The 25898-nt window shown below is 43.5% G+C and overlaps 2 protein-coding genes across 2 annotated transcripts in view; one reads left to right on the forward strand and one right to left on the reverse strand.

The window, feature by feature from the left end:
• Positions 1-654: 654 nt before the first annotated feature.
• RIPPLY3 (ripply transcriptional repressor 3) lies at positions 655-25291 on the reverse strand. The gene is made up of 5 exons (XM_073361077.2): positions 25039-25291; positions 9430-9743; positions 7930-7996; positions 2920-2987; positions 655-2102 (listed from the first exon to the last, which is right to left on the reverse strand). Exons 2-5 carry the CDS (start codon positions 9600-9602, stop codon positions 1952-1954), a joined length of 459 nt encoding a protein of 152 aa, XP_073217178.1. The 5' UTR covers positions 9603-9743; positions 25039-25291; the 3' UTR covers positions 655-1951.
• HLCS (holocarboxylase synthetase) overlaps positions 24993-25898 on the forward strand; it is a 212719-nt gene continuing 211813 nt past the window's right edge. Inside the window, exon 1 of the mRNA XM_073361038.2 lies at positions 24993-25269. Within this exon, the coding sequence (XP_073217139.2) occupies positions 25012-25269 (258 nt within the window). The 5' untranslated portion in view covers positions 24993-25011. The remainder of the gene's footprint in view (positions 25270-25898) is intronic.

Below are 25898 nucleotides of genomic sequence, written 5' to 3' on the forward strand. Positions count from 1 at the left end.
TTTGTTCAAGATTAAAAAGTGTGAATGCACATTTTTTGTGCCAACTAGTTCATTGATTTTGGTTTAAATGGATTTTACAGCATACTTTAAGTGTGTGTCTATATTTACTGAATAGTTCGTAAAAATGTTAATGATGCATGCTCAAAACCTTTTGAACTCTTTGTAATTAGATCTGTCTTTAAAACAGTTGGATTCTGCAGTGGGGGATATTCCCTGATTCCAGGTATGCTCTTTTCCTTAAAATTCCATTGTTGCCATTACTATCATGCACTGACTATGATGGAAAACAAAGCCTAGTTCCTTTGCCACCCAGTGCAGTAGCTGGTAACTAAATTGGCCCCGATTCTACAATCCTTTATTCATGTGATTAATCATGACTCACATAAAATGACCTATAGAAGACAATACATGTACTGTACTTAAATGAAGAACTACAGGATTGGACTTGTCCTGTTCCCAGAGATACACTGTAACCATGTGACTGCAGCGCAAAGAAGGAAATAAATAACAATGCTCATTTCAATTCCATTAGAAACTTAGAGAAAAGAAGAACATTAACGTTTCTCAAATGAAAAGTGAGAAATTTTATTTTCTAATCTCTATACAAGTATTTACAAAGGAGAAAACATTTTTTAAAAAATTGATATTGTTCCAATCTATCTAATTTAATGCAATGGAATGTCTTATACGCTAATTCTGCAAGCAGTTATTCAAGCACATAACTTTAGGGACAAGAATAGTCCCACTGATTTCAACTGAAATATTCACATACATAAAGTTTGCAGAATCAGGGCTGTACTCAAAATAAGATGGTAGTTAATTATTTTCATACATCTAGAAACTGTACAAAATATTTATAAGACAAACAGCAATATTCCAACACTACAAGTGAGAAACTAGAGAATAACTAGGAAGAGATATTTTGAATTTGGAAGTTTGCGGGGGAGGGGTGGAATAAATAATCCTTTCAAAACCCTGCCTACATGTCAAAGTCTGTGATAGGAAGCAGATTTTTAAAAGCTTTGGCTAAAAAGATGAACTTGGCATAATGTTGTTAAAATGGCTTATGAAAGCAATTAGCAAGACTAAGCAGTAATTTAGTCACCCTGCTTCTGAACACAAAAGAAATTAGAGGATGTTCCGCTCTAAATCCGAACTTTATAGTTGATTTGTAATAAACTATGCTAAAATCCCAGCTTCAAACCCACTAAATTTTAGAAAAGTTTAGAATAGGATTTGAATTTTGCAGTTTGGACCCTTCTTTAATGTTCTCTTCTGCACATTTTTCATGTATCTAAGGTCCTTCTATAGCTATACCTCAGCCTTTGTTGTTGTTGTTTAAAATTCTCTAATACACACTTTAATTCACTGTTAAATCATATTTTATTATTCATGCTTTGGCACCTTTTCCTGATTAATGGCAGAGCTCTTTTCTGATTACTTAGGGAGCAGAATTTGTAGCAGCTTACAGGCAGAATCCCAGATGATATAGTGGGACAATGGATATGAGTTTCTCATTTTATACATCTCACCAAAAAAATCAAATGTAGAGAGGTGTTGGGGAGGGGGTGTATATTTTTCCTAAAATCAGGCATATATTTTCATCTTCCAACACAACATAAAACAGCATTTGTGCTGAGCACAGTGTAATGGTAACAGTGACATTAACGGTTTTAATACAGATGTTACTCCAGCCAGAGTGAATTTGGGGACCACACAAAGCTCTGCAACTTAAAATTCTAGAAACTGCTATAAGGACTTTTGTTCCTGTGAGCCTCCCAAAAAGAAAACAAACCTTCCATGTTTGTTGCTATTTGCATCACCCCACTATTTTTCATGTGACAGCAAGAAGATGATTCTCACATGAGCTTTAGATCTGTTTTTTGGTTTATATGATTTTTGCTAGTAAATACATTAGAGGCCATTTTTTTGTCTCTTGATTTACATGGATTTACAAAGCTGAATTCCTTTCTTCCTCGTCATCTTCAGAATCAGAGTCATCATTGTAGAAATGAATTGTGGCTTGTACTGGAAAACTGGCCAGAACCTTCTTTCCAATGTTGTGTAGGAACTTCTGGGATTTAGATTTGGGCAAATAAAGTCTAGTAAAACAAAACAAAATCACTTATAAAAACCATGTAAAACTATAAGAATCCTTCCAGACTAACTGACTCAAGGCTTGTGTCTGAAGGCTACATTTCTTCACTTCTTTGTGGAAGGGAGGCTCCTTTGCATCCTTGATGGCTTCTCTCTCCTCTTCATCTCTCCATGTTTTAAACCATCCTTCTATCTAAAGGACTCACTGAAGTAGTCCCATCTCTTCCCTGGGTGGTACTATTGGTGTTGATAGTGAATAATACTCCCAGTTACTTTTTTGGGAGGTGGGGGGAATGTCAAATATTGGGTTAGCCAGAGGTCTCTGTTTGACAAAGAGCTGCTCCTGAGAACATGAGCAAATGTGATTTTTCTAGAACTCTGCAGACTTGATAGTCAGGGAGAGGATGTGTTTGTTTGTTAATGGTGGTGTGGAGTTTGAGGAAGGGTGCTGGAAGGCTGGTTTAAGGCTGTGGTCTGTTGTTTTTGTGTAGGTTGGTTCTAGTAGTAGATGTGTCTCTCTGGGTAGAGGAGGAGAAGGTATATACTATTAAATACCTTGACTTTCAATTTCCTTTTCTGAGGAGATGTTAATTATGAAACCTTGACTCACAGTGGGGTAAGTCTGGTCTGTCAGGATGATATTGACTCTTTCAGTGGCTTTCTAATGTCATGATTTAGCATGTTGCTTCAGATCCTGCTTACCTTGTGTGTCTTCTCAGGTGAATTACACAGTTTGACACTTTGCCATGGGGGGAATTTATGACTGAAGAACAAAAATACAAATTTCACTTTTCCTGGATCAACTTAGAGGATTCATCTCACCTCACTGGATGCTGAAACCCCAAAGCTCCTTTTGAGCTAAAATTTCTCTGATCACCGTCCAGGTCAGACTGTAAAGACACATGTGATTTAGAAACAGCTGTAAAAATTATCTAAGATTTTACAATTTTCTTGTAATGGCAAGAAAATGCAGTAATATATATTAATTAAATCTCAGGTATTATATCATCAGACATCCATGGAGTATAATTCCACTGCGTTAAATTTTCAAACTACTGTACTTAAAACTTCCCATCTAAATGAATAATTAAATATTTCAGGCTTTTGTTTTAAAGGGAACATTTTTTAAAAATTATTACTATTATTATTACTTTGGTAATATAGCACCTAGTGGCCCCAGTCCATTGTGCTAGGTGCTGAACAAACACACCGAGATACTTCTTTTGAGTTGGCTGGGTTCAGCTGGCAGCAATAGCCTCTAAAATGGAGGACTCAAGCCACACCATAGTTTGTGCTCCTTCCCAATGCGGATACTGCAGTGGAATCCTAGGAGATGCTACACTATTAGAGGTACTGTGAATGAGATGTTAAACTGAAGTCCCTTTTACCCTGGTCCTGGAGAGGGAGCTGCTGAGTGAAATCAAAGATCCCATGATACTTTTCAAAATGAGGAGGGTACCACAGAAGTTAGAGATGAAAAAGATTTTTTGGATCATCTAGTCAGTATCCCTGTCCACAGAGGATAGTCCATATGGAGAGTGCTATTGCTGAACTTACCTGGACAGGTTCTGATACTGCAATGACTAACTTGGTACTGTAAAGCTGTGATGGGTTGTACTGGGGAAGCCCTGCTGCTCTTCTACATCCCACCCCAGGAAAAAGCAAGGTACAAGGAAAAGAACCTCAAAAATGGTCCTCCACCACTGCCTAGAGAGGCCTTACTGGACTGGCCAGCTTGAAAATTAGAGAGACCTGGTCCTCCAAGGGCTAGAGACAGCCAATAAGAGCCCAGCAGGCTCAGATAAAAGGAGCGGCAGGAGCTTAGCATATCAGTTCCAGGCTGAGACCAGAGGAGGGAAGAAGTGGCTTCCTCTCTGGCCAAAGGAGACTGACAAGTAGCTAAAGGTTATTTCTGGCTGAATTTACACTGAGATTGCAGAGGGAGAAGAACCTGGGGATGCTGAGAGATAGGGCTGGAGATAAAGGTGGTGAGTAGTGTGTAGCTGCTGTGTATAAGGTGCCTGGGTTGGAACCCAGAGTAGTGGGCAGGCCTGGGTTCCTCTAGTGCAGGGGTGTGCAAACTATGGCCCGTGGGCTGGATCCGGCCCGCCAGCTGTTTTAATCTGGCTTTCGAGCTCCCGCTGGGGAATGGGTATGGGGGCTGCTCCACGTGGCTCCCAGAAGCAGCAGCATGGCCCCCCCTCTGGCTCCTACACATAGGGGCAGCCAGGGGCTTCTGCTCTGCACACTGCCTCCGCCCCAAGTGCTGGAACTGCAGTTCCCATTGGCCGGGAACCGCAGCCAATGGGAGCTGCAGGGGCGGTGCCTGTGGATGGGGCAGCATGCAGAGCTGCCTGGCCAAGCCTCTACATAAGAGCTGGAGAAGGGACATGCCGCTGCTTCCAGGAGCCACTTGAGGTAACAGCCGCCCAGACCCTGCACCCCTAAGCCTCTCCCTATACCCCAACTTCCTACCCCAGTCCAGAGCACCCTCTTGCACCCCAAACCCCTCATCTCCAGCCCCACCCCAGAGCCTGCACCCCCAGGAGTGCAGAAAGGTCCCCAGGAGCAGCTCCAAGGCAGAGGGCAGGAGCAGCACATGGCAGTGGGGGGAGGGACAGCTGAACTGCTGGCAATTGATAGCTTGCTGGGCGGCTGCCACACAGGGAACTTAGGGGAGCGGGGAGCTGATAAGGGAGTTGATGGGGGGCTGCCGGTCCATCCTGGTTCCAAGCCCCCACCAGCTAGCTGCAACGGGCTGCTTTTCCTGCAAGCAGTGGACAAAGCAGGCGGCTGCCAAACAACGTTATAAGGGAGCATTGCACAACTTTAAATAAGCATGTTCCCTAATTGATCAGCAACGAAACAACATTAACCAGGATGACTTTATGTGAGGAGTTACTGTATAGGAATTCTGTAGCTGAGGAATCTTGCTTAAGTCTATTAGAATGGGCCTTCCCCCTCACTACCCCCCCACACTTATAAAGTAGTCAAGAATCTTCCTCAGCTATTGTGCACCTGGTAAGGAGTGCCAAAGTGGGGTTCCTCTCCTTCATTCCTCATTAGGTCCCCAAATGTGGAGACTCCTGGTTTAATGAGGGATCTTGGGTGGGCCCTGCAGCATAAAAGGGAGGGAGTTGGGAGGTTCTGGACAACAAGGGAAACATTAATATTAAAACCAGCTGTTTGAACTGTGCATAATTTTTTTAACAGTGGCAGGCTCCTAGAAATTAAGATGGATGACCTACTACATTCAGTGAATAAATTGGTGGGAGCCAGGTACAGCTGAAAACCTCAAGTATAGGTTGCATAAAATGTTCTATACAGATGTGATTTTTTTCAATGTAAAGAGTATTACAGCTACCTGATCCCGGAAACCTTAACTCCTCCAAGTTGCCCAGTCTCTTTGGAACTTCTTGCTATTTCATTCCTCAAGTTTTCGCTGCTGGTTCTGAGTATCCATAGATGCAGATGTGCTAAGGAGTTTTGGGTGGGAGACCCACTCATCTGATGGGTACCTGCCAGCAAAGCTTAGAACTCTGCTGTATAGGTACATTCTTCTGTAAACCTGCTGGAGTTGCCCCCTTAAAATCTCATCCAGGAGCCATCCAAAGGTTGGGTCAGCAATGGCCACCAACCTTAAAAGGCTCACAAAAAGGGAAGAAGAGGTGTTCCACAGCTGCACACCTTAGAATGTAGGGGAATCGGTATAAGCCGTGACCCCCATAAGATGTACATTGTGGATAGCTGTAGCCTAAGCTAGGATCCTGCAAACACTTATGCATGTGAGTACTACCATTGAAGTCAATAGCTATGTACTTTGAACTAAACAAAATTAAAAAAAAACTATCACCAGAATATGAAGAAGTACCTTTGAATAAAGACTATTTTTATACCACATTTCAACCTTTTTTCTCTATCTGTTTTAGCTGTAGCACTGTCCAAAAAAAAAATCACTTTTTTGGCTCAAACTTTCTCACTCCCATTCACAGTTAGGCAGAGACTAAGAATTAAACCTTCCGCCTGAGAGGTTATTTTAATGGTGCTAGAATGGAAATTGTTGTTCAACATTAACTGTTATGCTTCCTTTCACACCTGCTATCATATCCCAGGTCCTGTTTTTATAGACAATAGCAGAGAGTTATAAAGAACGTATCTTGAAACTATTGTTCTATTTTTATTAGGGCTTAATTGTGATTAATTGCACTGTTAAACAATAATAGAATACCGTTTATTGAAATATTTTGGATGTTTTCTACATTTTCAAATATTTTGATTTCAGTTACAGCACAGAATACAAAATGTACAGTGCTCACTTTATATTTATTTTATTACAAATATTTGTGCTGTAAAAAACAAAAGAAATTGTATTTTTCAATTCACCTAATACAAGTACTGTAATGCAATCTCCTTTATCATGGAAGTTGAATTTACAACTGTAGAATTATGTACAAAAAAACCCTTGCATTCAAAAATTAAAACAAAGTAAAACTTTAGTGCCTAGAAGTCCACTCAGTCCTACTTCTTATTCAGCCAATCACAAGTGTATTTACATGTGCAGGAGACAATGCTGCCCGCTTCTTATTTACAATGTCACCTGAAAGTGAAAACAGACGTTCGCATGGCACTGTTGTAGCCGGCATTGCAAGATATTTATGTGCCAGACGCGCTAAAGATTCATATGTCCCTTCATGTTTCAACCACCATTCCAGGGTACATGCATCCATGCTGATGACTGGCTCTGCTCGATAATGATCCAAAGCAGTGCAGACCTACATATGTTCACTTTCATCATCTGAGTCAGATGCCACCAGCAGAAGGTTGATTTTCTTTTTTGATGGTTCAGGTTCTGTAGTTTCCATATCTGAGTGTTGCTCTTTTAAGACTTCTGAGAGCATGCTCCATACCTCATCCCTCTCAGATTTTGGATGGCATTTCAGATTCTTAAACCTTGGGTCGAGTGCTGTAGCTATCTTTAGAAATCTTACATTGGTACATTCTTTGTGTTTCCTCAGATCTACAGTGAAAGTGTTCTTAAAACGAACAACATGTGCTGCATCATCATCCGAGACTGCTATAGTATGAAATACATGGCAGAATGCGAGTAAAACAGAGCACAAGACTTACTATTCTCCCTCAAGGAGTTCAGTCAAAATTTAATTAACGCATTATTTTTTTAACAAGCACCATCAACATGTCCAGCATGTCCTCTGGAATGGTGGCTGAAGCATGAAGGGGCACATGAATGCTTAGCATATCTGGCCTGTAAATACCTTGCAATGCCAACTATAAAAGTGCCATGCGAATGCTTGTTCTCACTTTCAGGTGACACTGTAAATCAGAAGCCCGCAGCATTATCTCCTGTAAATGTAAACAAACTTATTTGTCTTAGCGATTGGCTGAATAAGAAGTAGGACTGAGTGGACTTGTAGGCACTAAAGTTTTACATTGTTTTGTTTTTGAGTGCAGTTATGGAACAAAAAAACCCTCTACATTTGTAAATTGCACTTTCACCATAAAGAGATTGCATTATGGTATGAGATGAATTTAAAAATACTATTTCTTTTATCATTTTTACAGTGCAAATATTTGTAATAAAAATAATATTAAGTGAGCACTGTACACTTTGTATTCTGTGTTGTAATAGAAATCAATATTTGAAAATGTAGAAAAACATCCAAAAATAGTTAATACATTTCAATTGTTATTCTGTTAACAGCCCTAACTTTTATAAGAAGAAAATTGGCCTCCTATGTTCTTCTCGTTTTGACTTTTTTTTTTTTTTAAACACACTTGGCTTTCTTTGATTTTTTTTCCAGAACTTAACCTTACCATTCCTTGATGTCCCAGTTCAGCATCTCTTGCTGTGAGAATCCAGGGTCTCCATAAGGTAGGGTTGCTGAAAGTTTAATGAAGAACAACACACTCTCATAGGTAATTCTTTATGATAATTGGCACATTTCAGTGCAATTATAGTTACCTTCATTACATGCTATCTGTGCCTTTGAAATAAGTTTATTCTTGTCTCAACACATTGATATGGGTAAATGTAATTTCAATGGTAGGTCTTATTCTGCCCGCGGGCTTCTCTATGTGCTGTCAGTTTACATGCACTAAAATTAATAACAAAGGAAAGTCTGAATTGGATAAACGGTTAGTCCCACATATTAGCTATTGGTACAATATTAATTGATTTCACAATCCAAGGGGCTCACCAAGGGATTACATTTAAATCAATTTTAGAATGTTTAATTTATAGAATATACTTAACTTCCTATTAATCTTATTATTCATGAAATAAATTAGGTAGTTTATTTAATTATACTATCCCAATTCCTCAGTGACATGAGGAAGAGCTCTGAAGCTTGGAAGCTTGTCCCTTCCACCAACAGATGTTGGTCCAATAGAAATTACCTTGCCTACCTTATCTCTCTGATATCCCAAATAGGTATTCCTAATTAAAGTGGATTGCACCTGGCTTTGCATGATCAACTTGATTTTTTTTTTTTTTTGCTTATGTTTTGATCATAGGGTAGCTGATCTATTTTTATTAAGTCGGCAATTTATTACATTAAAGTGATGCTGCTAACTTGAAATCTAATCAATTTAATAAAAACGTAAGCAGTTTCTTGTACTACACCAGCCTCTTTCTCCCCTCTAATAATTTTTTAGTTTTACAACCACATTTACCTATTTTTAAATGTCTTTTCTCTCCTCTGTAACTAAATACCCACACAAAGAGGAAAGAGTGAAACTGATTATACTCTAACTGCTGTCAAATGCTCAAAGTAAATAAACTGAAAAAACAGTTCTTATCTTTCAGTTAAAGTAACCTTATTTGTAACTAGAGCTGAATGAAAAATTTATCATTTGGAAACCTTCTTCAATTAAAATAATTGCAAAAATAAAAATTCTCACCAGCTCTGTAATATGTTTTTAACATGTAAAAATAGGAGATAAAACAGAAAAAGTTTTGTTTTTTGTTTTTTTTTTAAGCTGGTAGTTCTTTATGGTGCAGTCTGTTTCCAATCAGCTATTACAGAAGGTCACATTGATTATGTGCAACCTGCACTTAAAGTCTAAACAACTAGATAGGCTGGCTATTTAAATGACTTTGGAAGTGGTATGGATCCCACAGTGTAGTTTAGCAGGGGGTGTTATTTTAATGAAAAATTTTCTCCATAATTAGAGAGAACACTGAATTGCTTCTCCAGGGACTGAATGCCTACCTTTATGCAAGTCCTGTCTTTGCCCATTGTAGCTACATAGTATTCCTGCTAGAGATTTTTAAAACTGGGTTGTTGAGGAAGCATTTCTCCTTTTCTGTCTTACCTTTCTGCCTGCTCTCTTGGATGGAGAGAATGCGGCTGGATATCTCTGGAAGAATGACAGATCTGAGTCACTGTAGCCTGGAGCAAGAATTTAGCAGCTTCAGCCTCCATAGTGCTTGCTTGCCTGTCTGCTGTTTTGTGTTCCTGTGCCTGGCTAGCTGCTTCTCCAGGCATTTCAGCTCCTCCTTTATTGCAGCTACTCAAGAGTACTTACCTAAAACAAGCAAGCCTTCAGGTAAATGGAGGGATATGACCTTAATGAGTTCCCCTCTATCTCCTCCAACTATGTCAAAGTTTTCCTGTTGTCATGGTGTTCTATGGAGAGTGTAATAAATACAGTACTTTAGTTTACTTTAATCAGCATATTATAGTGGAAATAACCTAAACTCTTTATCTTTCTGCCTTTGTTTTACCTATTTTTGTTTTATGTGAAGTACACTGTGAATATATGTATTTGTGTGTAAATAAAAATTAAGTAGGAAAATCTACAACCTCAAATATCTAACAAAACAAATGGAAAAAATACCAATCCAGTTCACAGGTGACTTTAAAAAAGACCTTTGTTTTAAAATTACAAAACAGTCTGTCAGTTCCAGATTTCAAAAAAAGGAAAAAATACGAGGGTGAAGGAAGATGATAACTTAAAATGCAAACCTAATGACTGCCTTAAAAACAGAGGATGTTACTTTTAAGCTTGATCTGTTTGGTTGCTAGGAGGAGAAAGCTGATGCTAAGAGAGAATACATCCTCCAACAAAGCATGCTTGGTAATCACTGCCGCTGCTTTGAGGTCCTGCTGTTTCACTGCATATAGTACATATTTTAAACTACCAGGGTGAGATAGGAATAAACCTTTTCTAAGCTTTCCTGCCCATTGCCTTAATTTGGACCACTAATTACACACAGACTATTATATTGTACAAGAATAGATTTATTGCAGTTGGTAACATTGCCTGATTTTCAGTGCTATGGAAAATCATCACATTTGCTCACTTTACAGGTTAAAATACTTATTTGCCTAGCTGCCATCCCTGCAGCTTAATTTGGATCTGACAGTGAATCTGGCTCCCTTCTAGCTTTTGCACCATCATAAGTAATAAATGTTCTGTAGCCGGTGCTTAGCAAAAAAATTAAAAATCTCTTGAGGTGTGAACCAGAATAGAATTTAGTTCATTCTTATATATTTTTGTTAGCACTGCAGAGCTAACAGTGTGTAAACAGAAAAGGAGTACTTGTGGCACCTTAGAGACTAACCAATTTATTTGAGCATGAGCTTTCGTGAGCTACAGCTCACTTCATCAGATGTTTACCGTGGAAACTGCAGCAGACTTTATATACACACAGAAATCATGAAACAATACCTCCTCCCACCCCACTGTCCTGCTGGTAATAGCTTATCTAAAGTGATCAACAGGTGGGCCATTTCCAGCACAAATCCAGGTTTTCTCACCCTCCACCCCCCCACACAAATTCACTCTCCTGCTGGTGCTAGCCCATCCAAAGTGACAACTCTTTACATAATCAAGTCGGGCTATTTCCTGCATAGATCAAGGTTTTCTCACATCCCCCCCACCCCCATACACACACAAACTCACTCTCCTGCTGGTAATAGCTCATCTAAACTGACCATTCTCCAGGTTTAAATCCAAGTTAAACCAGAACATCTGGGGGTTTAACTTGGATTTAAACCTGGAGAATGGTCAGTTTAGATGAGCTATTACCAGCAGGAGAGTGAGTTTGTGTGTGTATGGGGGTGGGGGGGATGTGAGAAAACCTTGATCTATGCAGGAAATAGCCCGACTTGATTATGTAAAGAGTTGTCACTTTGGATGGGCTAGCACCAGCAGGAGAGTGAATTTGTGTGGGGGGGTGGAGGGTGAGAAAACCTGGATTTGTGCTGGAAATGGCCCACCTGTTGATCACTTTAGATAAGCTATTACCAGCAGGACAGTGGGGTGGGAGGAGGTATTGTTTCATGATTTCTGTGTGTATATAAAGTCTGCTGCAGTTTCCACGGTAAACATCTGATGAAGTGAGCTGTAGCTCACGAAAGCTCATGCTCAAATAAATTGGTTAGTCTCTAAGGTGCCACAAGTACTCCTTTTCTTTTTGCGAATACAGACTAACACGGCTGTTCCTCTGAAACCTGTCAGTGTGTAAACAATAGTTTTAATTTTTTTTTAACGAAGTAAGCAGATCACTTTGAAAATATACAGGAATTGGATCTGTTGAGCAGGTGCCATTTTTACATTCACTTTTCTTACGATAACCACACATCCATAGGCTGTCTATGGTAAGTCACAAAGCTTAGGATCAGAGACCTAAGTTATTCCAGCACTGCTCTAGAAATTGCTGAGGATGCCCAGTTAAACTTGCACAACGTACATCTGCGTCCTCATGCATGTGTGTTACTCTAGTGCAGAAGTGGGCAAACTTCGGCCCGCGGGCCACATCCAGCCAGCGGAACTGTCCTGCCTGGCCCCTGAGCTCCCGGACGGGGAGGCTCACCCCAGCCCCTCCCATGCTGTCCCCCCTCCCCTGCAGCCACGCTGCTGCACGGGCAGCACAGCTTGTGCCCGGCCACCTCCCAAGCTTTCCAATAAGGCTGTCCTGCCACTCTAAGCAGCATGGTAAGGGGGTGGGGCGGATGGTTGGATAAGGGGCAGCGGACAGGGCGCGGTTGGATTGGGGTGGAGGTTCTGGGGGGGCAGTCAGGGGATGGGGAAAGGGGGGGTTGGGTAGGCATGGGAGTCCTGGGGGGGGGCCTGTCAGTGGGCAGGGGTGTGGATAGGGGTCAGGGCAGTCAGGGAAAAGGGAGCAGGGGGGGTTGGATAAAGGGTGGGAGTCCTGGGGGGCCAGTCAGGTGACAGGGAACAGGGGGGTTTGGATGGGTCAGGAGTTCTGAGGGGGGCAATCAGGTGGTGGGAAGTGGGAGAGGGTGGATAGGGGGCGGGGGCCAGGCTGTTTGGGGAGGCACAGCCTTCCCTACCCGGCCCTCCATACCGTTTCGCAACCCTGATGTGGCCCTCGGGACAAAAAGTTTGCCCACCCCTGCTCTAGTGTTTAATTGCATGAATACATAGCATTTCTCAAATAATGGTGTGTGTGTGCATATATAATATTTTCTACCGCTTTAAATAGATGCATAGCATCTTGTTCTGTGCACTACACTTTGTATGCCAATAAAGGATCACTAACAACTTGTATGAAAAATACAGTGAATGGTATTTAAATAACAATGTATTAAGTATACAACATGAAATAAAAGCAAAAATCTGCTGGCATATCTAGGCAACCTAAAAAAGCACTCAGGGCCCCTATTCACAAGGTACTTAAGTATTGCCTGACTTTAAGCACATGAATAATTTCATTTATTTTAATTGAATCAGGGTCTAAATTAGCTTTGTTGTCAAATGCCTACTAAGAGAAGTTGTGCTGCCAGTTGAAAAGGATAGCTGATGACTAAGTCCTTGATCATGCAATCAGATCCATATGGGTAGATGCTTGGGTTCATGTGCCCTATGACGTCAGTGAGACTTTAGCTCAGGGGTGAAAAACTTTTTGTCCGAGGATCACATCTGGGAATAGAAATTGAATGGCGGGCGATGAATGCTCACAAAATTGGGGTTGGGGTGAGGGAGGGGGTGAGGGCTCTGGTTGGGGGTGCGGGCTCTGGAGTGGGGCTGGGGATGAGGAGTTTGGGGTGTAGCAGGGTGCTCTGGGCTGGGATTGAGGGGTTTGGAGAGCGGGAGGGGGAACAGGGCTGAGGCAGGGGTTTGGAGCACAGGGAGAGGCTCAGGGGTGCAGGATCCGGGCGGCGCTTACTTCAAGTGGCTCCTAGAAGCAGCGGCATGTCCCTTCTCCGGCTCTTATGTAGAGGTGCGCCCAGGCAGCTCTGCGCGCTGCCCCGTCCGCCGGCACCGCCCCTGCAGCTCCCATTGGCTGCGGTTTCCAGCCAATGGGAACTGCAGGTTCAGTGCTTGGGGTGGGGGCAGTGTGCAGAGCAGAAGCCCCTGGCTGCCCCTACGTGTAGGAGCCAGAGGAGAGGCCATGCTGCTGCTTCCGGGAGCCACATGGAGCAGCCCCCATACCCATTCCCCAGCAGGAGCTCGAAAGCCAGATTAAAACAGCTGGCGGGCCGTAGTTTGCCCACCCCTGCTTTAGCTGGCAGCAAGAGTCCCCCAATTTGGATTTTACTGCAGGATCAAGGCCCAAATTATTAAAATACAGTCCTTAGCATGAAGAAATGTTACCATAAAACAAATCTCCCAAAGATATACAGGACTGCTTTGATTACAGTGGAAGTATGAATTTTTAACAAATCTATTACTCCGTGCTAGACATCTGTATTTAAGGTTGTAGAAAAATGTGAGGTAACATTGCCTTATAGCACTGGTTCAGCAAAGCACTTAACTATGTGTTGAACTTTAATTGCATGGGTAGTTTCATTGGCTTCAGTGGACTATTGACATGCTTAGTTAAGATTGCCTTTGCATTTTGCAGCCTTAACTTTGCATTTCCTGACTTTTGAGTGCTTACTTATGCCGCCATAATCTTACTGCATTTTTAGTATGGATTTTAGTAGTTAGCTTTGCTAATTCAGAACTTTTGTTAGTGCTGTTTCCTAACCCTAATTTATGAATCTTCAAAAGAAAGTCAGTCTGCACAGGATGATTGTGGAGGGATAACTAAGGGGACTCTTGAGCTCTAATTGGCTGCATAGTTTTTTAAAAGTACTTACTCTGTTCTCACAGATAAAAGGCAAGTAGAGTTCTGCAAGTGCAGGAATCGTTGAAAGAAGCCGAACCAAATCAGCAGAATTTGTAGTCTGAAATACTGTATCTCTTTAGAAATTGTAATTTTATTTTAGAAATATGTTGTGTTTTGTTGATATACAGCTACCATTTTTTGCCTTGACACATAAACAGTAAAGATGTTAACCCCTAGGGTTTCCTGCCTACCCAGGAAAGCACCACTAAGGCCCAAACATTGAGGGACTAGGCTATTGTTACATAAACAGCGCTGAAGACCTGTAGAGTAATGATCAATTCCTTTACTTTGTGATGTGAATAACAGGATATACTATCTGCCTAAACAGAGGTAATCTACCCCTCTGAATTGTCTTGTATATGCATCACTTTCTTAATACCAATATTTTCTTTAATTCCTAATAATTTTTGGGGGGCGGAGGGAGGGGGGTATGGGTCCAAGAGTGGAATGTGTGGACTGAGGAAAATAATTTAGTTCTGTAAAATGGTACTAGCTGTAAAAATGCTGGAGAGTTGGCTTTTTAAAAAAGTCAGCATTAATCCATTAGCAGTTTTCCCATTTTTAAGAAGGGAATATCATTACAATGTAACTATGTTTTATACAAGTGTTAAATTTTGGTGAAGTCTAATGAAGGTAAGGATGTGCAATCCCCATCAAAAGCATTTTGATTGTTACAGTTAATGTTTATCTGTTCATATGCTGTTCCATGCACTGGGGTGGGGATGGGGCATTTCCCATACTTCTGATATTGTCTGAATGTAGCTTTGACAGAAGGGTCTGATTTTGACTTCATTGGGATTTACAGGTGCTCTGTAATTGTCAGGATCAGGCCCTAACACTGTTTTATTGGTGTTTGGGGACTTTGCTTCAGTAGGTGACTTTATTGCCTTTGAGGAGAAATATGTAAATGTATCTACATTCTTTTGAATTTAATTGATATGTTACTATCCACATCTTTGCATAAATCCTCTCTACTCAGCATCCTTTCTAGTGAAAAAAAATATTTCACTGGGGAAAAGAATGCCTTTCCTCAAATCATGACCTCAAGGACAAAAAAGCACCGGATTTTATTTGGGAGCATCTGCTGCTACCCATGTATCTCTTGGGTGCATTATTGCTCAGTTTCAAGGTGCAGATTCTTACTGCCTTCAGAATACATACTTGCTCTGAGGTGGGTGGATTGGGGTAATCCTTTGGCTTCAGTTTCTCATAAAAGAATTAGAATAATTTTTGCACCTGGCATTACTTAATAGTAGTTGTACTGTAGCTATAATTGTTCATTAGGGCTCTGATCCTGCAAACCCTTATGCATGTCGAAAGGTCTGAGTGGTAGCTGTGTTAGTCTGTATCAGCAAAAACAACAAGGAGTCCTTGTGGCACCTTAGAGAATAACAAATTTATTTGGCCATAAGCTTTTGAAATTTATTTGGGCATAAGCTAAGGTGCCACAAGGACTCCTCGTAGTTTTTACTTATGCATGTGTTCATCTTTATGCAAGTGAGTAGTCCCATTGTGGGATGACTATTTACATGTATAAGTCTTTGCAGGATTGAAAAATAAATAGGAGTAACCAAGAACAAAATATAGCCCTAATGTGTTGTCTTAGTCTAACAGGAATTGTAAAAATTTTAAATAAAGATATAGTTTTGAAGACCATCATGTATTAAACAGAAGACAGCACAGAATAAGTTTTTATAGTCATAAATTGCAGACCAAAAAAAAAAAATCTCAGGGACAGCTTTTGGCTTCTAGCTCACACACAGAACTTAGAGTATCAGTCCTGTTCAACTTTATCAGTTTGTAACAACTTCACTTTAAATACTCTTCTGTTCTCTGTGTCCTAATTGTCCCATAATCACATGGCCTTCATTGTTCTCTGCAGAAGGGAGAGGCAGTGGATTACTCACGCTGGCTTCCAAGTCCCTCTTAAGGCTTGTCTACATTTGGAAATTTACTGGATTAGCTATTTCAGAATAATCATTTTGGTACAAGCTCCAGTGTGGACACTCTATGTGTGTATAAGACACACATACACAACACCAAGGAACATAAGTGCGTGCGCATGGGAGCTTGTACTGAAATAACTATTTTGGACTAATTATTACAGAATAGCTATTATGATAAATTTCCAAGTTGTAGACAAGTTCTTAATTGCTATAAAATAAAAAGGGAAGCCAGTCTAATTTATTGTTCATAACTTTAATTGATCAGTACTTCCCTGCTTTGTCTTGACAAAGTCTAAACTACACTATAATAAGGCTGTGAAGTCACAAGAGCTAGTCTGGTTTCACACTTGTATAAGTGAGCAGAATTTAGCTCTGATTCTACCCATTTCTTTCCTAAAAGGAAAGTATGCACTTCTAGAAACCAAAGCTTCCAGGCTGCTTTTGGTATTGATATTTTTCCCCCATTCTTATTTTGTATTTTTTTGTTTATTGTTTCTTTTTTCTCTCTTAAACCTCTTTTGCTACTCTATCACAGGTATCCTCATGCCTGCTTGCTAAATGTCTGACTTTAATATCCTTTTGTAGGGAGCCAGGTGGCTTCCCTCTGACCCAGAGGGTAAAGAGCCACCCTCTCAGCCTGAGTGGGTGGGGCCAGGCCAAGCTTACACCCATCCCCGGAAGGGGAGGGGTGGGACAGGAAGTATAAAGGGTGGGGCCCTTTGCCCAGTGAGGAGAGCACCAGGCAGGTGGCAGGCTGCTTTCTCGCGATCCTGCTGCCGACCCAGGAGGAACCTGACCGGGAGGAAGGCCTGTGTCGACCAGGACTGCCAGCCGCTGAATACCCAGAGGACCTGGAGGGGCCCGGCAGTAGGCCAGGCCAGCGTGAGTCTGACACAGAGAGGGAGCTGGAGCTGCCAGCAGCTGAATACACGGATGAGCTGGAGGGACCAGAGAGACCCACTTGAGAGACCGGGTAGGAAGTAGCCCAGGGGCAGAACTGCACCGTGGGGTGGGTGTGTTTGGTCAGCGGGCGCGGATGGCCCCCCGCTGACCAAGCGGTGGGACCTTCGCCTCCTGCCTTGGGTAGCAAAACTGTGCGCTACCAACCCATACCGGCGCTCCCCTGCCTGAGGGACGCGCTGCGGACTCGTGCTGGTGCTCCCCTGCCTGAGGGACGCGCTGCGGATTCTGGCCAGCACACCTTTCCTGCTAATTCCCCAGCGCCCGAAAGGTGTGACCAAGGCCTGCCAGTGGGACCAGAGCTCTCCTTCGCCCCCTAGGGGCTTGGAGGACCGACTGAAACCTGTCACACCTTTCCTTATTTTTTTTTTTTTAACGGGAAGAGGGTTTGTTCACTCTGTACGATACATAGGATATCACAAATGAGCAAACCGTGTTCAAGTAGGAGACATTTGATTTGTGCACCCTCCCTTAGAAATGACGCCAACAAAGAAAAATCAAACAATTTGTACTTCCTGGACATTTCAGGTATGCTATACTATGGAAGCAAAACACATACACAGATAGGGAACAGGTTGGTTTTGCTTGAATCTCTATTGTATCTGTGTTTTGATTTGGTTCCATGTTCTGCTTTTAATATGTATTTTTATTTATAATGAATAAAAATGCCATTGTTGACTCACCCAGGTAAAAAAAAAAGTTAGTTATCAAAACATAGCTGATCACATTCAATGTCACTGAAGGATTAACCTCATGGTTAAACAAAAGTACCTGTCCCATCAAGCAAAGATTAAATAAACAGATGGGGTTTGACAATGTGCTCTGAAGGTCAGCAGAAACCACCCTGTTGGACTAGTGTGGAGGAAGTGAATTCCAGAGTTCAGGGCTCTCCCCGAGAATGTATGCTTTGCTTGTTTTACTCTCTTTTGATGTGCTTATGTAAGTGTTTTGACCTGCGTAGCACATTCTGCATAAAGTAAAATCTCAGTTTCAGAATTAGTGTAGTCCTCTAGTCACAGAACAAGGACGGGATGGGCTGTGGGAGTGCAAGCCCAAGTGTTCCTCCAGTTTGACCTAGTGGGGAGAGAATAGTTCAGTTTTCATGTCTTGGCCTTTCTACTGAAATTGCCAACAGTTTCAAAAGAGACACAAAGTGAGCGAGCTGCTCTGTGTAAGCTCGAAAGCTTCTCTCTCTCACCAATGGAAGTTGGTCCAATGAAAGATATTACTTAGGGTTACCAGACATCCTGATACTGTTGGGATGGTCCCAATATTAGGGGCTTTGCCAACTATAACCCCCCCTCACAAAAAAAGTGTCCCGATTTTTCACACTTGCTATCGGCTCACCCTAATATTACCTCAGTCACCATGTCTCCTTAATATCTTGGGACCAACACGGCTACAACAACACGGCATACAACAGTTTAAACAGTTTCAACAGTTTGTTGTGGGAGTCTAAAGTTATGTCAAAGGTGCTTTTTTTTTTTTTTTTTTTTTGCTCCTTACTCTTCATTTAAACACTCACTTTTAGACTGTTAGGATCGAGCTGTCCATTTGTGGTACTGAAGGGCCAAGGTATATGCGCTTGACTGAGCTGAGTGCTGTTACAGCAGAACAGAGAAGCCTGGCCTAGTTGGATGATGCCTAAAACTATATCCCTTACTCCTGCGGGGCATTCTGCACCAAAAAATTAAAAATTCTGTGCCAAAAAAAAAATTCTGTGCACAATATTTTAAAATTCTTCAAATTTTATTTGTCATATAAATGTGGAGGATCCAGCATGGCATTGGGGAGTACAGGCCACTGGGTGCACAGAGGTGGGAGATCACTGTGCAGCTCCCCCGCCCAGGACACAGACTCAGCAGTGTCACCCAACCCTGACATAGCGCAGGCCCCAGAAACACCCCAGGGACCTGTGCCTCTGTGCCAGGTGCACCAGGTGTGCGCAGGCAGGCTCAGCAAGGCAGGATCCAAGTGTGAAGGGGCTTAGTGTGGGGGGGATCCAGGTGTGTATTGAGAGGTTTTTGTGTGGGGCAAACTGGGTTCGGGTGGCTCAGTGGGGGATCCAGGTGTGTGGGGGATGCAACAGTAATGGGAATCTGCAGGGGGGTCCAGCTGAACATAGTTGGAGGTCAGCCGGGGGGGGGGGGGGGGGAGGGGATGGAGCTTGGCAGAGGATCCTGGGTGTGTGGGGGGGCTCAGTGGAGAGTCCAGATGCTGGGGGAGTGGGGCTCAGTGGGGTGGGGATCAAGGTGCAGCTCGTTGGGGCTTGGTAGGCTGGGGATCCGGGTGTAGGTGGCTCATCGGGATGGTCCAGGTGCAGGGGGAGTGGAGCTCATTGGGGTGGTCCAGATGAAGGGGGAATGGGGCTTGTTGGGGAGTCTCGGTATGAGGGGGTCTGGATACACAGGGGTTGGGTGGATGGGGGAGCAGCTTCCTGTACAATAACCCCTTCCCTGCAGCTGAGGAGTGATGGGCGCAGGAAGCGTGGGGGTGGGGAAGAGTTTGCAGAGCTTCCTACAGCCGGTGGAGAAATCTGGGGGTGGGTCTAACATGGCCTCAGATGTTGTGCAGTGGAAGAGGAAGTCTCCCTTCCCGTCCTCCCCAGCCAAGCCAGGACTAGCAGCTGAGACTGGTGCTGGGTAGGAGCCACCAGCCGGGTCTTCCCCAGTCCCGCCCTCTGCCCATGGTGATTTACCTCTGCCAGCTGCCCTGGGCACCCGAAACATATTGCTGGGGAGGATCGCATGCCTGCTCTTGTGGCTTCTCTTTGGTTCCCTGTCAGAAAGTAATTTTTCTGTGGGGAAGCAAATAAATCTGTGGGGGACATTAATTCTGCGCATGCACAGTGGTGCTTAATTACCCCGGGAGTAATCTGTGTACACATGAGCTACTCCTGAAGTAACTAGCATATTAGAATCTACCACAGGAATAAGGAGGGCTTTCTAGGAACCCACCTGTTGCTTCACCTGCAGCTAAAGGAGCATATTTGTAGCATATGCACAGGCAAACTTGGGGTCATGCAGCTTTCCTCACCCATGCTACCTTCCCACAACAGCCATCCTGCACTTTCATTCAGTGTAGCAAACTGACTTATATGTATTGAAACCCTATGTGAAATCAGGCTTATCAGTTTGATTGTTTTGCCCTCTAGTGGTTGGCCTAAAAAAGACTTGGATCTTTAGCTAGATGTAAAGTCTATGATGATGGAGATGCTGTTCCTTTAAGGAATAATGATGCATACTGGGATAGGGCCAAGTGTCATTGTTGTATCCATTTTTAGCAAGGTAAGAGTCAATCTGAGTACCATGTAAGATCTCATACTTGGTAAGTACTTTAGCTATAAAATACAGAATACATTATTCTATTGTGCTTGAGTATATAAGTTGCTATATAACACCAGTGACAGCAAATAAGACTTGAGTTAAAACTGACTTAGACAATAGAACTCCTCTTCTATTCTAACTCTTGCTTACATGTATATTATGCATGACTAGTGTTTTATTTACATCTGTGCTGCACAGACCTAAAGGTGAGACTCTAATCTATTAGCGTGCTGAGCCATTAAATCCCCTGTACCCACACAAAATATTGTATATCAGAATAGTGATAGCACATCCTTACTGAAAGCAGAAGTCAAATCATTCCTTTCTCTCTCCCTCAGTTGCCTGGAAGAAGGAATGTTTGGAAAATAGAATCCACTTTCTGGAGATGTGTTAGTGTTTATGGTTGATATAAAATGTCATTCTTATAGTAATGGTGTTATCCAGGTAGCTGCAGTGATCCGTATGATCGCACTTTCTCCAACCTCCATGGTTACAATGGTGAAGGGACTGAGAAAGAACAGCTCTGAAATACCCCTTATGTTTACTTGATATGGAAGGAGCAAACTAGTAGTCGTGAACCATTCATTAATGGTGAACCATTTGATATACTTGCTGTATGTATCACAACTAGAGTTGAGGAGAAATGGAGGAAAAATGTAAACGTTGGGAGAAAAAATTAGGAGTGGAGGGGCCTCATATCAAGAGAGGGAAAGATGGCTAAGATGGTGGGACTTTAGAGATTTGGGTTCAATTTCTAACTCTGCCAAAGACCTTGGGCAAGTCACTTAATCTCCCTGTATCTAAATGTCCCTTCTATCAAATAGGGATAATACCCTACTAAGTATCTAGTGAGAACAAAATATAAGATGCTCAGATACTACGGCAATAAGTACCTGACAGAGAAACATTGAGCCAATCTAGGCTATAATAGGTAGAAAGGGAAGCATACCACCACTTTCTGTTTGAATTCAAGCACTAGTTATGTCATCCCTGACATCGTATCAGATAAGCAGTAGGACTAAATGTTGTCCTTTTCAATTCTGCTTATGAGCAACCTGTGCATTAAAACAGTTTTCCTCTACAGGCTTGTAGTGTTATTTTAGCATCAAACATCACTTGGCTTGTTGTGATGGGGAGTTCACCCCCATACCAGCCTAGGAAGGCTTAATGAAGCTGAGAAGGGGCCAATTAACCAGGTAGGCCACACATTTCCCCTCAACTGTGGCTTAAGTAACCCTGGATTGATGATGGAGCCCAGCTGAGAAGGAACCAGTGAGGCTGGTATAAAGCCAGTGTCATAAATATAAAGGGAAGGGTAAACCCCTTTAAAATCCCTCCTGGCCAGAGGAAAAATCCTCTCACCTGTAAAGGGTTAAGAAGCTAAAGGTAACCTCGCTGGCATCTGACGAAAATGACCAATTAGGAGACAAGATACTTTCAAAAGCTGGGAGGAGGGAGAGAAACTAAGGGTCTGTGTCTGTTTGTATGCTGCTTTTGCCGGGGATAGAACAGGAATGGAGTCTTAGAACTTTTAGTAAGTAATCTAGCTAGGTATGCGTTAGATTATTATTTCTTTAAATGGCTGAGAAAAGAATTGTGCTGAATAGAATGACTATTTCTGTCTGTGTGGTTTTTTTTTTGTAACTTAAGGTTTTGCCTAGAGGGATTCTCTATGTTTTGAATCTAATTACCCTGTAAGGTATCTACCATCCTGATTTTAGAGGTGATTCCTTTACTTCTATTTCTATTAAAAGTCTTCTTGGAAGAAAACTGAATGCTTTTTCATTGTTCTCAGATCCAAGAGTTTGGGTCTGTGGTCACCTATACAAATTGGAGAGGATTTTTACCAAACCTTTCCCAGGAACTGGGGTGTAAGGGTTGGGAGGATTTTGGGGGGGAAAGACGTGTCCAAGCTACGTTTCCCAGTAAACCAGTTAGTTTGGTGGTGGCAGTGGATATTCTAAGGACAAAGGATAAAATTAATTTGTACCTTGAGGAAGTTTTAACCTAAGCTGGTAAAAGTAAGCTTAGGAGGTTTTCATGCAGGTCCCCACATCTGCACCCTAGAGTTCAGAGTGGGGGAGGAACCTTGACAGCCAGGAAGCTGGCAACAGAAAAAGGCTGCAGCCAGGGAGCCTGCAGTCACTTTCTGGATATTAGAAAGAGAGGGAAGGAAAGAAACTTTGAGGAGAGGATGTAGGGGAAAAAGCTTGGGGAAAGGGTAGTAAGGTTTAAGATAGTGCAGACCTTGGCTGCTGATTAGAAGGTCCCTGAGATAGAACCTGAAGTAGAAGGTGGGCCTGGGTTCCTGTGCAAGTGGCATCATCTGGGCAGTGAATGAGAAGAATGGTGGAGGCAATCTCTATGGAAAGACATTAATATCCTGGAAGGAGGAAATCAAATAGTGACTTGGGTGGAGGGCTAAACCACAAAGGGAGAGCACCCAGGGTCTCACAGAGAGGCAGGAGAACACACAGCAAGTGGCAGAAGGGGATGTTGGACCTGGAAAAAGCTAATCCCCAGAACAAATAGGAAGAAGTGCCTTAGCAGTGAATGGAACCCCATTACACTTGTGCACGTAGGTTCATATTAATTTTGTCCTATACTTTGTGTCCTCAATTCAGTATCAATAGCATCAGTGATGTGGCATTTAGCATGACAGGAGTTACTCATGTTGCCACTCATTGTCTTTATTCTGCCAGATTTATCGGTTTCTTTTCACTGTATATTGCTTTTGTTCCTCTTTTTCCTATGATCTGAGGAGGAAATCACTGAATAAAGACAGGACTGAAACAAATCACTATTATTGACCTGTTCAAATTTCCTTGATACATTAAAAATAAACTTAAGTAAAGTGCCCAGAGAGGTGGTTGGTGCCTCATAAATCCAGTAAAGATATAGTCACCATTCACCTGGGCTGGAGAACTTGCAAACTAAGGCATCTCACAAATAGTTGCATACATGCCTAACTTCATGCCTGTAAACTTCGTGTCCCAATGAATTGAACAGGACTTCTTACAAGTACAAAAGTGAGTATGTGTACAAGTGTTCACAGGATCTAGGCCTATCCTTTCAGTCCTGCAATAAACTCCATGTGGACAAACCCCTGCATCCTCTCAGAGCTCCATTGAAGCCAGTGGGGTTCCACAGAAGTTTAGTGGTCCATTTATATGGATCTGCTTGTAGAATCAGGTTGGGTCTTAAAATCCAGATTCTGCAATCAAAATCTCATGCCTCTGGTAAAGCCTAAATCCTAAACAAAGACCTTTTTTTAGAATTTGCTTTTAAAACACTATAGTAGCCTTTTGTATTGGAAGGAGGCTTGAATATTTTTCCAACTTCGTCTCCCAATAATGTTTATATTTATTTATGGGTTTGTTTGCTTTTGGTCAGAATGAAATACACAAAATAGTGAAAATAAACTGTCATATTAGGTCAGCATTTCTCAAACTGGGGGTTGGGACCCCAAAGTGGCTCATAACCCTTTTTTAAAGGGGTCACCGGGATTGGTGTTAGACTTGCTGGGGTCAGGGGCTGAAGCCTGAGCCCCACAGCATGGGTCCAAAGCTGAAGCCCAAGGGCTTCAGCCCTGAATGGTGGGGCTCAGGTTACAGGCTCTTCCCCTGGCCTTCAGCTTTGGGTCCACTGGGCCTGGGCTTTATACTCCCCGCTCCTGGGGCAGTGGGACTTGAGTGGACTCAGGCTTTGGTCCTCCCTCCTGGGGCCCTGTAGTAATTTTTGTTTTCAGAAGGGGATCACAGTGCAATGAAGTTTGAGGAAACCCTTGAATTTAATTCCTTCTCCTAGTGACCCCAAATTAATTTAGTTTAGGTTTGATATTAGGAAAAACTTTTTCATGAGGAGGGTGGTGAAACACTGGAATGCGCTGCCTAGGGAGGTGGTAGAATCTCCTTCCTTAGATATTTTTAAGGCCAGGTATGACACAGCCCTGGCTGGGATGATTTAGTTGGGGATTGGTCCTGCTTTGAGCAAGGAGTTGGACTAAATGACCTCCTAAGGTCCCTTCCAACCCTGATACTCTATGAATGGCTGTTACTGTACTTCTTTCCTCAAGGCCCCCTTCGGGCGTGCAAGACCCGTACTTCCACTTTGCGTTTTTTGCAGGATTTATTTTTCAGCTATGAAACAAAAACGGGACGACCACACCTGTGCTTACAGGGCAGCTGAAATGTGCCTTAATCCACCTTGAGGGTGAAATCGGTTCACAGGGGCGTGGGGCGGACAACAGCTGTCGCTCCCCGCCGGCTCCCTCGGGAGCGGAATTGGCTGGCGCCTCGGAAAAGACTGGGCGCAGGGGCAGGGGCAGGGGGCTCCCGCTGGCCGCGGGGCGGGGCAGCGGCAGCACAAGCGGCGCCCGAACCAGCTGTTTCGCTGCCGCTCCGCGCGCAAGGAAGGGAGCGGGCGTGAAGGCACCAACCAATCAGCAGCCGCTTCCTTTGGGGCAGCCAATCAGAGCCGCAGTTAGATTAGCCAACCGGCGAACGCCTCTCTGTGCTGAGGGTGGGAGGGGGCAGGGCAGGGCAGCCAATCGGGAACGAGCCGGAGCGGGGCGCCGCCGGCCATGCTGATCACGCTGTGCTACCTGTACCTCTGGGCGCGCTGGGGGGCCGGCTGGGCCGGGCTCATCCGACGCACCGTGCGCCGCCTGCACCGCGCGCGCTGCGCCTTCGTCTTCGGCTGCTGCCGCGGCGGCGGCGCGGGCTGCCCCCCTCCCCAGCGGCGGCGGCGGCGGCGCAGGCAGGGGTCGCCCGGGCTGGGCGAGGAGCCCGTCTGCCTCCGGCTGGGGGACAAGGTCTTCTTCACTGAGGAGACCCCGCAGGTACCCGCCGCGCCCGGCCTCCTGCGTGGGCGTCCAGGCCTGGGGTGGAGAGGCGGGGCCTGTTGTGGGTGGGGTATAGATGGGGCCAGGCCTGTGGGGTGGGTGTTTGCGGAGAGCTGGGAGGGGGGTCACCCTGGGCTTGTCCTGGCTGTGACAGGGAGGTCGGCGGAGTGGATAACTGGGCTTGGGCCAGCCTAGCTGGGGGTGGGAACAGCCACGCTGCCCGGGAGCACAGGCCTTGGATTAGCAGCTGAGACACTGTAAATTCAGCAGCCGCATCCCCATTGCTGTATTAGTCCCTCTGCCTCACGCCCTCGCCTGGCTCTTGTAAAGCTTAACTCGAGCTGGGGATTTTTGTGTGTGGAGGGGAGTAAGGTTAGGGCCAAAACTGGAGTTAACCTCAAGCCGACAATAGAATGAAGGGAAGCTCTGTGTTAACTTTCTAGTCATCTGAATCCAAAGATAATATCCCTGCTCCAGGGCTTCTCAGAAATAGGACATAGGGCTGTAAATATCCAGGATTGAGCATCAGTCTCATAGCTGTAGCTGCTGTAATTCTAACAGAGAAAAGGTGGGTGAGGTAATATCTGTTATCAAACCAACTTCTGTTGGTTAGAGAGATGAGCTTT

This window comes from Lepidochelys kempii, chromosome 1 (assembly GCF_965140285.1).
Source record: "Lepidochelys kempii isolate rLepKem1 chromosome 1, rLepKem1.hap1, whole genome shotgun sequence".
In the NCBI taxonomy this organism is placed as follows: Eukaryota; Metazoa; Chordata; order Testudines; family Cheloniidae; genus Lepidochelys; species Lepidochelys kempii.

Excerpts from the sequence above, each read along its gene's own strand:
- RIPPLY3 (XM_073361077.2), bottom strand. The coding sequence starts at position 9,602 with ATGCCTGGAGAAGCAGCTAGCCAGGCACAGGAACACAAAACAGCAGAC. Across the intron at positions 7,997-9,429 it reads CCAAGAGAGCAGGCAGAAAG|CAACCCTACCTTATGGAGAC; the intron begins GTAAGACAGAAA and ends TTAAACTTTCAG. Across the intron at positions 2,988-7,929 it reads AACTGGGACATCAAGGAATG|TCTGACCTGGACGGTGATCA; the intron begins GTAAGGTTAAGT and ends GTGTCTTTACAG.